At 66.4% G+C, this 10387-nt stretch overlaps 4 protein-coding genes across 4 annotated transcripts; 2 read left to right on the top strand and 2 right to left on the bottom strand.

The window, feature by feature from the left end:
- Positions 1–1720: 1720 nt before the first annotated feature.
- Positions 1721–2671, bottom strand: Rab11L-1 (ras-related protein; the record flags this gene model as incomplete). Its single annotated transcript, XM_005758998.1, has 4 exons — positions 1721–1900; positions 1961–2157; positions 2239–2384; positions 2532–2671. The coding sequence occupies 4 exons, from the start codon at positions 2669–2671 to the stop codon at positions 1721–1723; spliced, it is 663 nt and encodes a 220-aa protein (XP_005759055.1).
- Positions 2672–3591: 920 nt separating this feature from the next.
- On the bottom strand, positions 3592–4608 carry EMIHUDRAFT_249812 (hypothetical protein; the record flags this gene model as incomplete). The annotated part of the gene is made up of 2 exons (XM_005758997.1): positions 3592–3647; positions 3741–4608. The coding sequence occupies 2 exons, from the start codon at positions 4606–4608 to the stop codon at positions 3592–3594; spliced, it is 924 nt and encodes a 307-aa protein (XP_005759054.1).
- A 186-nt stretch (positions 4609–4794) lies between these two features.
- Positions 4795–6012, top strand: EMIHUDRAFT_372244 (hypothetical protein; the record flags this gene model as incomplete). The annotated part of the gene is given in 8 exon segments (XM_005758996.1): positions 4795–4893; positions 5036–5060; positions 5131–5257; positions 5286–5288; positions 5355–5377; positions 5390–5524; positions 5723–5932; positions 5934–6012. Coding segments are annotated over 7 exon segments (580 nt in total), but the record flags the coding sequence as incomplete, so codon positions are not given.
- Positions 6013–7289: 1277 nt separating this feature from the next.
- Positions 7290–10279, top strand: EMIHUDRAFT_471184 (hypothetical protein; the record flags this gene model as incomplete). The annotated part of the gene is made up of 8 exons (XM_005758995.1): positions 7290–7474; positions 7599–7728; positions 8620–9042; positions 9104–9340; positions 9433–9465; positions 9668–9863; positions 9936–10061; positions 10133–10279. Coding segments are annotated over 8 exons (1476 nt in total), but the record flags the coding sequence as incomplete, so codon positions are not given.
- Between the last annotated feature and the right edge of the window lie 108 nt (positions 10280–10387).

Raw genomic sequence — 10387 nt, 5'->3', positions numbered from 1 at the left:
CGAGAGGCAAGAGCGGATCCGCCCGCGGTGGGAGCGCCAAGCCGGCGCAGCACCGGTGCGCTCTGCGCTTCCCCGCCGACGGGCGTGGGTGTGGGCGCCGCCGACGCGCCTGCCGACGCGAGCACCAGAGACTGGACAGTCGCCCCTGCCGGCGTCGGCGTCGCCGCCGCGGCTTCCACCCTCATACGCTCCCTCGCCACGCCGATCGCCCACTGCAGCGGACGGCGCTTCTTGTGCTGCCCGGTGGCAAGGTAGGACTCGGCACGCCGGCCAGCTTCATCTGAGGAGCCGTACCGCTTCAGAAGCTGCTCAGCGACGTCGCGAGGCTTGGCCTTAAAGGGAGATCCGGCGGCCTCGCCCATCGCCTTAAGAGTAGCATGCACCGGCGGGACTGCCGCGTACGGGTTGGGGCTGCCCGCCATAACTACGGCTAACGGCCCACTCCCACCACCACCGGGCTTGCGAGCCCTCCGAGCCCTCTTGGGGGGCAGTCACATAAGCCGCGACTTCGTTTTCTTTATCTTTTTGCGACCCCTCCCGGAGGGCCCTTCCGACCCCTCTTGAGCCCTCCCGCCACGAAGATCCTCCCCCGTCCGACCGTCCCTCCGAGCCCACCCGGCGTCCGGGGAGGGGGTTAGCCCTGTGGAGCCCTCCCGACGCCGATCCGACGGGGACCCCTCCAGCCCTGTGGGCTGGCAAGCCCTCCGTGCTCCGATCGGAGGGCTCGCCATCTTCTTGCGTGGTGTCCCCCGCTATGTGTCGCCGTCTTCGGGGCACGCAATCTTAGGGTACCCCTAGGCTTAAAAGGGTGGGCCCTGGGGGGCCTGCGGCTTAAACGGCTTAAAACCTGCCCGGGCAGGTTTTAAGAGCTGCTGGGCCGCCGATTCCTTAAACGGTCTTAAACGCTTAAACGGTGCGGGAGAGCTCCCGAGGTCGATGGTCCGGGAGGCTCCCGGTAGACGCCGGAGGCCGGGAAGCTGGCTACAGTCAGCTAGCACGCGCCCCCTATGCGAGTATGGCTCCTGCCAGTGCACCAGACTTACAGACGTGTCTTCAGAGGCGGGTTTGTGCCTAATAACGGCAGTATTGGAGAAAACGGCGCGGAACCCAGCGACGCATGCCGGTGAGGCCGATTTTCTTAAACGGTCTTAAAAGAGGGACCCCCCGTGCCTGCAATCTCTTAAATGGTAATTTCAGCCCCCAAATCTCCTCATTTCTTAAAAGGTCTTTAAAGAATCCGGCCCTGAGAGAACCCTAAGGGTACACCCTAAGGATCCGACGGGGACCCGTCCAGCCCTGTGGGCTGGCAAGCCCTCCGGTCGGAGGGGTGGAAGTGTGGGAGGGCTCGAAGACGGACCTCTCTCGCTCCGGGAGGGTGGAGGGGTGGAAGGTTGGAGGGGTGGAGGGGTGGTTGAGCCCTCTAGCGTTGTCGATAACGATATTCTAGGCATATAGCCCTACCACCCGCGGGTACCCCTCTCCCGCCGTTTTGTATATAGGGCCTACCCTACACCCCCAACCCGCTATGCTGGAGTACTTATACAGTCTCTTCGATATCACAGACGAATGAGAGCAGACAGAGATACAGAGAGATCTCTGCTCTGGCGCCCCAATAAAGCAAAACCAACAGACACACTCATCGCAGTATGGTTAGTGCTCACACACACCTCCCCCCACCCCAATAACCAATTATGTGCACATCCAAGCCACAACAACGCACTCAACAGCAGCCGCCGGCGGCCTGAGCCCGGCCTTCATCGCGCGCCTGCTGCGCGGGCGTAAGCAGAACCGTATTGATGAGCACTGGCGCCGGCCGGTCTGGGTTGCACTGGCCCGCTTCGATGCTCTTGCGCACCCTCCGGAACACCTCAGCCAACACCCTCTCGAAGGCCTGGTTCACCTAGTGTGGCGGAACGGGGATTCGGGGCGAGAGGAGGTCGCCCCGTCAACGCAAGCACACCTCCGAGGCGTCGCTGGACGAGCACTCGGCATAGAGGAGGCGGTGCCGCTGAGCAAACTCCTTTGCGTCCTGCGCGACGACGGCGCGCCTCCGGCGCAGGTCAGCCTTGGTGCCGAGCAGCATCATGACGAGGGGAAGGTGCGGCTCGCCCTCGGCCCGGTGCGCCCGTAGCTCCCTCAACCATCTCTCGCAGTGGCCTGCAGGGCGGGGACGATGGGCGGCGAGGATTGCTCGGTGGCAGTGCATGTCTTAGAGTTGCATGGTCACTAATCGGGCACCAAATGAGGCGTGGCTCGTGAGGTCAAAGACGACGAAGGCCCCGACGGCGCCGCGGTAGAAGCCCGCTGTCACCGCGCGGTGCCGCTCCATGCCGGCCGTGTCCCACATCTGCGCCTCGACCGTCTTGCCTTTGAGCTCCAGTTGCCTGCAGCGAGACGGCGCGGCGCGGGCAGGCTCGGCGCGCTTAGGACCGGGAGGAGCTGGATAGCCAGGAGGGTTTGAGGGAGGTGTGGGTGCACTGCTCAGCGGGGAGGGCCTCCCGCTTGAGCTATGCCGTGCCGTAAGGAGGCACCTGGTGGCAAAGTCGACGCCTCCGGCCGAGGGCGCGGAGAGCGGCGAGCCGCCGGTGGCAAAGGTACGAATGAGCGACGTCTTCCCCACACCGCTGTCACCAATGAGCACGCACTTGAACTGGTAGTCCGAGCGCGGCATTACAGGGTTGCGGTGGTGAGAGTGCCCGCCGCGAACCACCCGACGAGCGGAGTAAAAAGAATTTTAGAGTGAAAAGAAATTCCGAGTCTAGAAAGTCCGGAGGGGAGCACAAATCCCTCCCTTGGGTTGTCCGTTTTCTTTCTTTCTTTTGGGAGCACAAATAGGACGCCAAATAGGACGCTCAGCCTTGCCCTCGTGCCGCCGAGTGCGTATCCTATGCGAGAGAGATCCCCTGTGCCCTGTGCCCAGCCCTCTCCGCGCCGCGATGCGCCCCCCCCCCCCCCCCCCGGCCCCCCCCCCTCCCCCCTCGCTTTTGCAAAATCCTGCAAAGGTGGGGACGTGTCTGTCCTCGACCCAGCCCTAGCTTGGGATCCGTTTTATTTTTTATTTATTGCACTATTTTAGAAAAGCTGACCCCGCTCAAATCTATTTCGACGTGTATTACATTACGGGGGAGGCTCGGTCTACGGCTTTACGACGTACTATATGTACTAATGGGGAACATCCTCATTCGTCATTGTTCATACTACGGACATATACACACAAGACACATACGTGAGAAACTACGCGAGAACGTACCAACTCGACCCTTATGCAGTGGACCGGATGTCAGCAGCTACCACTATCTATACACTATATACCTCGAGGACAGAGCTGGGAGAGGGTGATGGAGCGCAAGAAGCGGGGCCACCCACGCCATGGCAGGTGAGAGGACGGGCGATCTGGAGGGCAGTCGTGGCCCAGATCCCAAAACCAAACGTGAGACGGAGGCGCCCTGGTTGGGAGGCGCAGAAGCAGCCGGGGACGGCCGAGGGCGGTAACGAGGAGGCGGAGGCAGGGGCGAAGGAAGGAGGAGGAGGCGGCGGCGGAGGCCAGGTGAGTACGGTCGCGAGCATAAAGAAATAAGTAACACGGGGGGCTCACACATCAGCCGCCGCGGGCTCCGCGGGCGACGACACGACGGCCGCTGCGTCCCCTAGCGCTGGACGCAAAGCCAAACGTACATGTGTGCCGCCGCGGTGCCGGCGGCGGCCGGCGCCTCTCAGGCGCTGAAGAGCTCTCGTCACACCACGCCGAAACTCCGCCTCGATCGCGTGCGGGAGTAGGGCCGGCAGGGCAAACGGCAAGCCGACCGGGTGGATGACGGTCCGCACCCACCGCCCGTCGCCCGTGCGGAGGTAGGCGACGGCGAGGACCGACGAGCCCAGCGCGACCGCCGCCGCCGCGAGGAGGAGCTTGAACGAGGTGCTGCGCGGCTGTGCACTGTGGACCAGCCCGAGCGAGAAGGTCACGCCGAACTTGAGTGGCGAGCTGCTCGTGTGGTGGAGGAGCTCCGACTCGATGGCCGCGGCCGGCCGCAAAAACATGGTCGCGGCACCCGTGGCGGGGATGAGGATGCAAGCGGCGCACCAGACGTGCCCCGCCAGCCGTCCGTTGCCCGAAGCGAGCTGGGTCAGGTAGGCGGCCGCGAAGAAGGGCAGCGTGAAGGCGCCGGGCCGCGCAATCCAGAGCGGGACCGAGGGGCGTGGCTCTTGGTCGTAGTACGAGGCGGAGTGGGAGCGGACCCAAAAGACCACGACCAAGAATGCCAGCGCCTGCCGGAGCACGGCGCCGCAAGGCGAGCGCGAGAGCGCGCGCCGCGTGCGTGGCGTCAGCAGGAGGGCGAGCGTGACGTAGCTCGCGCCCGCCGAAGCGCCCGCGCCAAAGGAGGCCAGCCCGGTGGTGAGGAGGGCGGGGATGGCGGCCGAGGCGACGAGGACGGCCGGGATCGGTACACGCGCCAGCAGCTGCCACGAGCCATTGCCGCTGGCCCCCAGTCTGGGTGCGGTCTGGACGTCTGCCGGCGGGATGTACCCTGGGGAGGGCAGCGAGGTGCCTGCCCCCACGGAGCATGAGTACGGCATCGGCGGCGGCACCGGCGGCATCGGCATCGACATCACCGTCGCCACTGGCACCACCGGCGTCGCCGCCACCGGCATCGCCACCGCCATCGGCACCGCCATCGGCACCGCCACCGCCATCGGCAGAGCGTGCGTCGGCGGCGGCACCGGCTGGTGCGGCGGGGCGGGGGGCGGCCCAGAGGCGGGCGCTGCGCGCGACATCCAACTCTTCCCTCTGGGTGGAGGGGCAGGCTCCGGCGGCGAGGGGAGCGGCGAGGGCAGTGCCGCCGGGTCTGCCGCATGGCACTTACCGGTCCCCTCCAGCAAGTCCAACTCGGTTGCCTGACCTCAATAGAACGCGTCAGTCAGGACTGGAGCATCCACAGCGCCGTACGAGAGCAGCTGAGTACGGCTGCATACCCGCCGAATGTGTGTCGTTTGGAGTGCCAATCGGAGTGCACAATACGCATCTAGGCTCGTTTGCCCACTCGTCGACGATGGCGCCCCACCTGCTCACAGCACGCGTGCCGTGAAGAGGCGCCGTCCACACCCTACCTCCAGGTAGCACGCCGTGCCCGCCCGGGCGCGGCGGCGGAGGTTGCGGCGGCGAGGGCCGCGCCGCCGTCGGAGGCCAAAGTCGGGGCGAGCGTCGGGGCGAGCGCGGGGAGCAGCGGCGCGGCGAGCGCGGGGCTGGCTGCAGTCTCGAGTGCGCGTGCAAGAGAAGCCGCGCTAGGCGGAGGAGCCGCGGGGGCGAAGGCGGCCGCCGCTCCGCCGCCCGCCAGCTCGCGTCGCAGCGGCACCGCCGCCAGCGGAACGGCGGCGGCGAGCCGCCCGCCGCCAGAGCCAGTGGCTCGATGCTCCTCCGAGCCGCCCTCGCGGGTTGCGGGGGCGAGCAGCTCGTCCCATCGGCTGCGCAGCGGCAACCGGCACGGCTCCCCGCCCCGCGTGCCGGAGACGGCGACTGCGACGGCGGCTGGAGGCAGAGACCCCGCTCGGCCTAAGAGGCGGAGCGGGAAGGGGGGGAGGGGGTCGTCTGCAGCTCTTGTGCGGAGGCCGGGATATTCTCGCAATCCCACCGCAGTTCCATCTCTCTCCATGTCCCTAGCCCACCGCAGTCCCATCTCTCTGCATGTCCCGAGCCCGACGGCCCCATCAAAGTGCAGGGGCCCCGGGGAGCGCACGGGTGTGAGCAGACCTGCCTGCCAGCGCTGGAGCGTACCGCCGGGGGCGGCGTCGGCGTCAGGGACAGCGAGGGCCTGGAAGGCGCCCGGGCTGGCTGGGAGGGCGCAGAAGCAGCCGGGGACGGCCGAGGGCGGAAACGAGGAGGCGGAGGCAGGGGCGAAGGAGGCGGAGGCGGAGGCGGAGGCGGAGGCGGAAGCGGAGGCGGAAGCGGAGGACGCCCGGATGGAGGCGACGAGGCAGCCGCGCGGAGCAGGGAGGCGCCTGAGCCGCAAGAGGTGCGCTCGCGCCTGCTGGAGAAGCTGAGGCAGCATTGCGTCAAGCGGGAGCGGGCTGGCGGAGGATACCGCGGCGGCGGGAGCGGCGGCGACATGGATACGCCCTGCGTGCTGAGGGTTTTGGCATTTGCGACGGCGGCACAGCTTTTTGCGAATGCCCTTACCGCCAAGCCGCGGCCGGTCAAGGCACTCGCGGCAGGTTCCGCATTCCGTAGCCAGGCAGCCGGCGCACTCACGGCACCGACACCGCGGGGACCCTCGACTCATTGAGGCCCGCGAGCTCTCGGAAGTGCGGGGGGGGCGAGCAGCAGAATGCTGTGGCCTGTGTCACGTGCGACGGGAAAACCCTGAGGTACTCGAGTAGCCCCCGTTCACGGTGGCATATCTTTCCACCCAAGAAGCCCGTGGAGGGATGGGCGGCAGTGTGCGGGCGGTGAGTGCTAGTCCTCTCATCAATTTAGAACGAAACGCCCCCCCTCCCTTCCTCCCTCTATCCCTCTTGCTCTCTAGACCTAGTCCTAGACACCGACAGACCTAGACACCCTCCCTCAGGGGAGCCCCCCCCCCCCCGCCCCGGGGGGGGCGCTCTCAAAAGAAGAACGCACGATGTGAGGTTGATAACTGCACTCCAAGTGCTCCAAGTGCACGGGCCCTCAGCGGAGCTGGGAATAGGACCGCCGCAAGCGGCGTGGCGTGGGTATATTGCAGATTTGTCAATCAATGGTACCGCGTCTGCGACGCGGGCGCCTTGCGGGCAGAGCCCTTAGCCACCCTTCATATCTTGCGCGGTCAAAAGAGGTCAAAAGCAAACGTCCGAGAGGGGGCGACGGCTAGCACCACACTCCTCTCCTTAAAATCCTTCTGTGGTGGCGGCGTGCCGTCCTCCCATCCCTCCCTCGGGATGCTGTTTTCGCTTTCTTTCTTAGTTTCTAACAGAAAACGGCCTGTTAGATGTGAATGTGCATGTGTTCAAGACGGATGGGATTCTCTAGGCACTAGCGACACTAGGGCGTTGTAAGGCGATAGAGGGACTAGCTAGGTAGTGCACACCAACTGTCCCGGATCCTGCTGAACAAGTTCCTCTTGTAGCTCGATCGGTCACACCGCCATCGCCGTCGACGTCTCCCTGTTGAGATGATGGAGAGGGAGGGGGGACGACACCGCTCGATCTACCCTCAGGGGTCCCTCAGCGGCGTGCACCTCGATCCTGTACCGTGTTTGTTATGACCCCCCCCCCCCCAATGAGCACACCAGGGCGAGGGAGGGCGAGACGATCGTACCATGCGGAATCGACCCTATCCAGTGCTCAAGTGCTCAATTCTACTCGCTGCGCACCACCGCTACTCGCCGCACGAGCTCTACTCGACCGACGGCACCGAGGCGGGGTTCAAGGCGGGCGACTCTCGGCTCTCGGGCAACGAGAACATGTGGCGGGGAGACCAGTTCGAGCCAGCGACGCGGCGGCGGTACGGCGGGCGCGCTTCCACGACCTCATCATGCGCTATGGAGGGGAGGCGTACTTCGAGGGATCCGGGCCGCGCATGTGGCGCGTCCTCGCCGAGTTCATCATCGACTGGTTGGCGTGCTGAGTGAGCGATCGCTCAACTTTAAGCCGAACAAGGCGACGGGCGAGGAGGGCTTCCTCGGGCTGGCGGCCAACGCGGAGACGGCGCTGCAGACGGTGAAGGACAAGGTGCTGGCGGAGGAGGTGGCGGGCGAGGTGCTCTTCAAGGACATTTTCGTCGCGTGTGGGGCTGGCGGCTGCGCCCCGACGCGCAGTGGGAGCGCGCGTTGCCATAGGCTCCAGCGTGCGCTTGTGTGTCTTTTTGTGTCTCTTTGTTTTGCGCAGCCACCTGGTCGGGGTACCAGTGTGTGTGTGTGAGTGAGTATTCTTGATACGAAACCACGACGACACACACCAGTCGACTCGCATCGGTTGCCTCCATGAACGGCGGAGCTATTCTCGCGTCCACACCACACCTGGCTCCAACGTGGACACGCCCATAGCTGGGGACACTACTAGGTCACGCATGGCATCAGAAGTTTTCTCTCTGGGCCCCGAAAGGCATCTCTAGCAGCGTCGTTACGCATGCCCCCTCCCCTCCTGGGCGCACAGGCGCCTCACGTCTCGACAGAGCATAAGCCCTTGGCGTGTGACGAGACGAGTTCTTCGCCATCGCTGCGAGCAGCAAACCACTCGCCGCAACAGCCGGAGGCATCGCCGCAGCACTGTCTGTCTGCGCCTCGGTCCCGCACCCGTCGACGACGCTCCCCCCGCGGAGACCGCGCGTAGCGACGCCTTGTCGTTCGAGATGAGCGCGCTTGAAGCTCGCCCACCTACTGCCACACACACACACACACACACACACACACACACACACACACACACACACACACACACACTCGGGGTACCTCCTCAGTGTCGCGCAAAAAAAGATGCCGAGCCTCTGGGGTTGGGCCAGCAGACAGAAGAGACCAAAGCGCAGCGCCAATTCCTTCGTCACCCGGCGTGGCTGCTCTCTCCGACTACCCCGACTGGATCGTCGCCGACCCGCTGCTGGCAGACTCCTCTGGGCCTGAGATCCGCCGCCGACACCTCCGCTTTCGCGAGGCGCTCGACTCGCTCTGTGCCGAGGGTGGCGTCGGTGGCGGTGACGGCCAGTGTCATCCCTCTGAGGGCTCCGCGGAAGGGCTGCGGCACTTCTGCGTGGAGCGAGGGCTGCGGCACTTCGGCCTGCATCGCGACGCGGTCGGCTGGCGCTTTCGCGAGTGGGCGCCCTCGGCTGCCGCCGCGTCGCTCGTCGGTGACTTCAATGGATGGGACGTGACGGCGCACCCGTGCGAGGAGGTCGGCGGAGGGGTGTGGGAGGCCTTGGTGAGGGACGACGACACGACGCTGCTCGCGCCGCTCCGCGTCGGCGCGAGGTTCAAGGTTGCGCTGCGAGGGCTCGCGGGCGGCGGCGAGGGAGGAGGCTGGGAGGGAGGAGGAGGCTGGGTGGTGTCGATGCCGGCCTGGGCTCTGGAGGCGTGGCACGTGTGCGGCGCGGGAGGGCGGGCGGAGGCGGCGGCCCTTGACGCGCCGCCGCTGCGAGCAGGTGCAGCAGGACCCGTCTTCGTACGAGGTCTGCGCGCTGGTGCCGCGCAGCCTCGGCGGCTTTGCGTGGCAGCACGCCCGCCCGTCGCGGCCGCCCGGCTCGCTGCGCGTGTACGAGGTGCACGTGGGGATCGCCACCGCGCGGGAGGAGGTTGGCCGCTGGTCCGACCTGCGCACGGACCTGCTCCCTCGCATCGAAGAGCTCGGCTACACGGCGCTGCTGCTGCTCGGCCTGCAGGAGCACGGCTACTACGCCCGACCCTAATGCTAACCCAAACCCTAACCCTAACCCTAACCCTACCCCTACCCCTAACCCTGCTCGGCCTGCAGGAGCACGGCTACTACGCCTCGTTCGGGTACCAGGTCGGCACGGGAGGAGCCGAGAGGAGCGAAGAGGATTACAGAGAGGAGCCGGGAGGAGCCGGGAGGATGTGAGGAGCCGTGCTTGCGCGCGGCCCTCGTTCGGGTACAGGCCGGTACTTTTGTGTCGCCTCAGCGGCTGACCGTCGCCAGGTCACCTCGCCTCTCGCTCCAACCCTAAGCCTAACCCCAACCCTAACCCTAGGTCACCTCGCCTCTCGCGCCGGCGGAGCGGTTCGGACCGCCCAGCGAGCTGCAGGCGCCTCGCCGAGCGCCTCGTCGGCACCTTCGCCCAGACACGCCCCAGACACTTTGCACCGGACCGCGGCGTGCAGGCGCTCGTCGACGCGGCGCACGGGAGGGGGCTCCTCGTGCTCGGGGAGATGGTCCTCGCGCACTCGGCACTCGTCCGCCGGTGGGGAGGGGCGGGAGGGGGGCGGTGCGAGGGAAGAGGAAGGAGGGGCTGTGAGTAGGCCTCGTCGTCTACCGGCAGGGAGGGCCTGCCGCAGCACGCAGGCGGAGGGCCCTACTTCCTGCCCGGCGAGGCAGGCCACCACCCGGGCTGGGGCTCGCGCCTCTTCGACTACTCTCGCACCGAGGTGCGGCGCTAGTCCTCGACAGACTCAACGTCCCGACTCCCGGCTCGTCGGACCACTCAACCCCTCCGCAGGTGCTGCGTCTCCTCCTCGCCACCATCGCCCACTTCGCAGAAGCGTACCGCCTCGACGGCTTCCGCCTCGACGCGGCCTCGACTGTCCTGTACCGCCACCGCTGCCTCGGCCTCTCTCCGGCCCACTTTTGCGGCGCGCGCTACGAGGTCGCATCGCGATGTAGCCCTAGAGATGGCCGAGAGATGGCCGAGAGATCTTCGCCGCGCTGCGAGGCCTTCCCCGCCCCTCGCCCGCACTTGCTCGAGCGCGGGGAG

Source organism: Emiliania huxleyi (assembly GCF_000372725.1).
Source record: "Emiliania huxleyi CCMP1516 unplaced genomic scaffold EMIHUscaffold_828, whole genome shotgun sequence".
Lineage (NCBI taxonomy): Eukaryota > Haptophyta > Isochrysidales > Noelaerhabdaceae > Emiliania > Emiliania huxleyi.
Note: the sequence above shows the minus strand (reverse complement) of the source record. Positions and strands in the feature narration are given on the sequence as shown.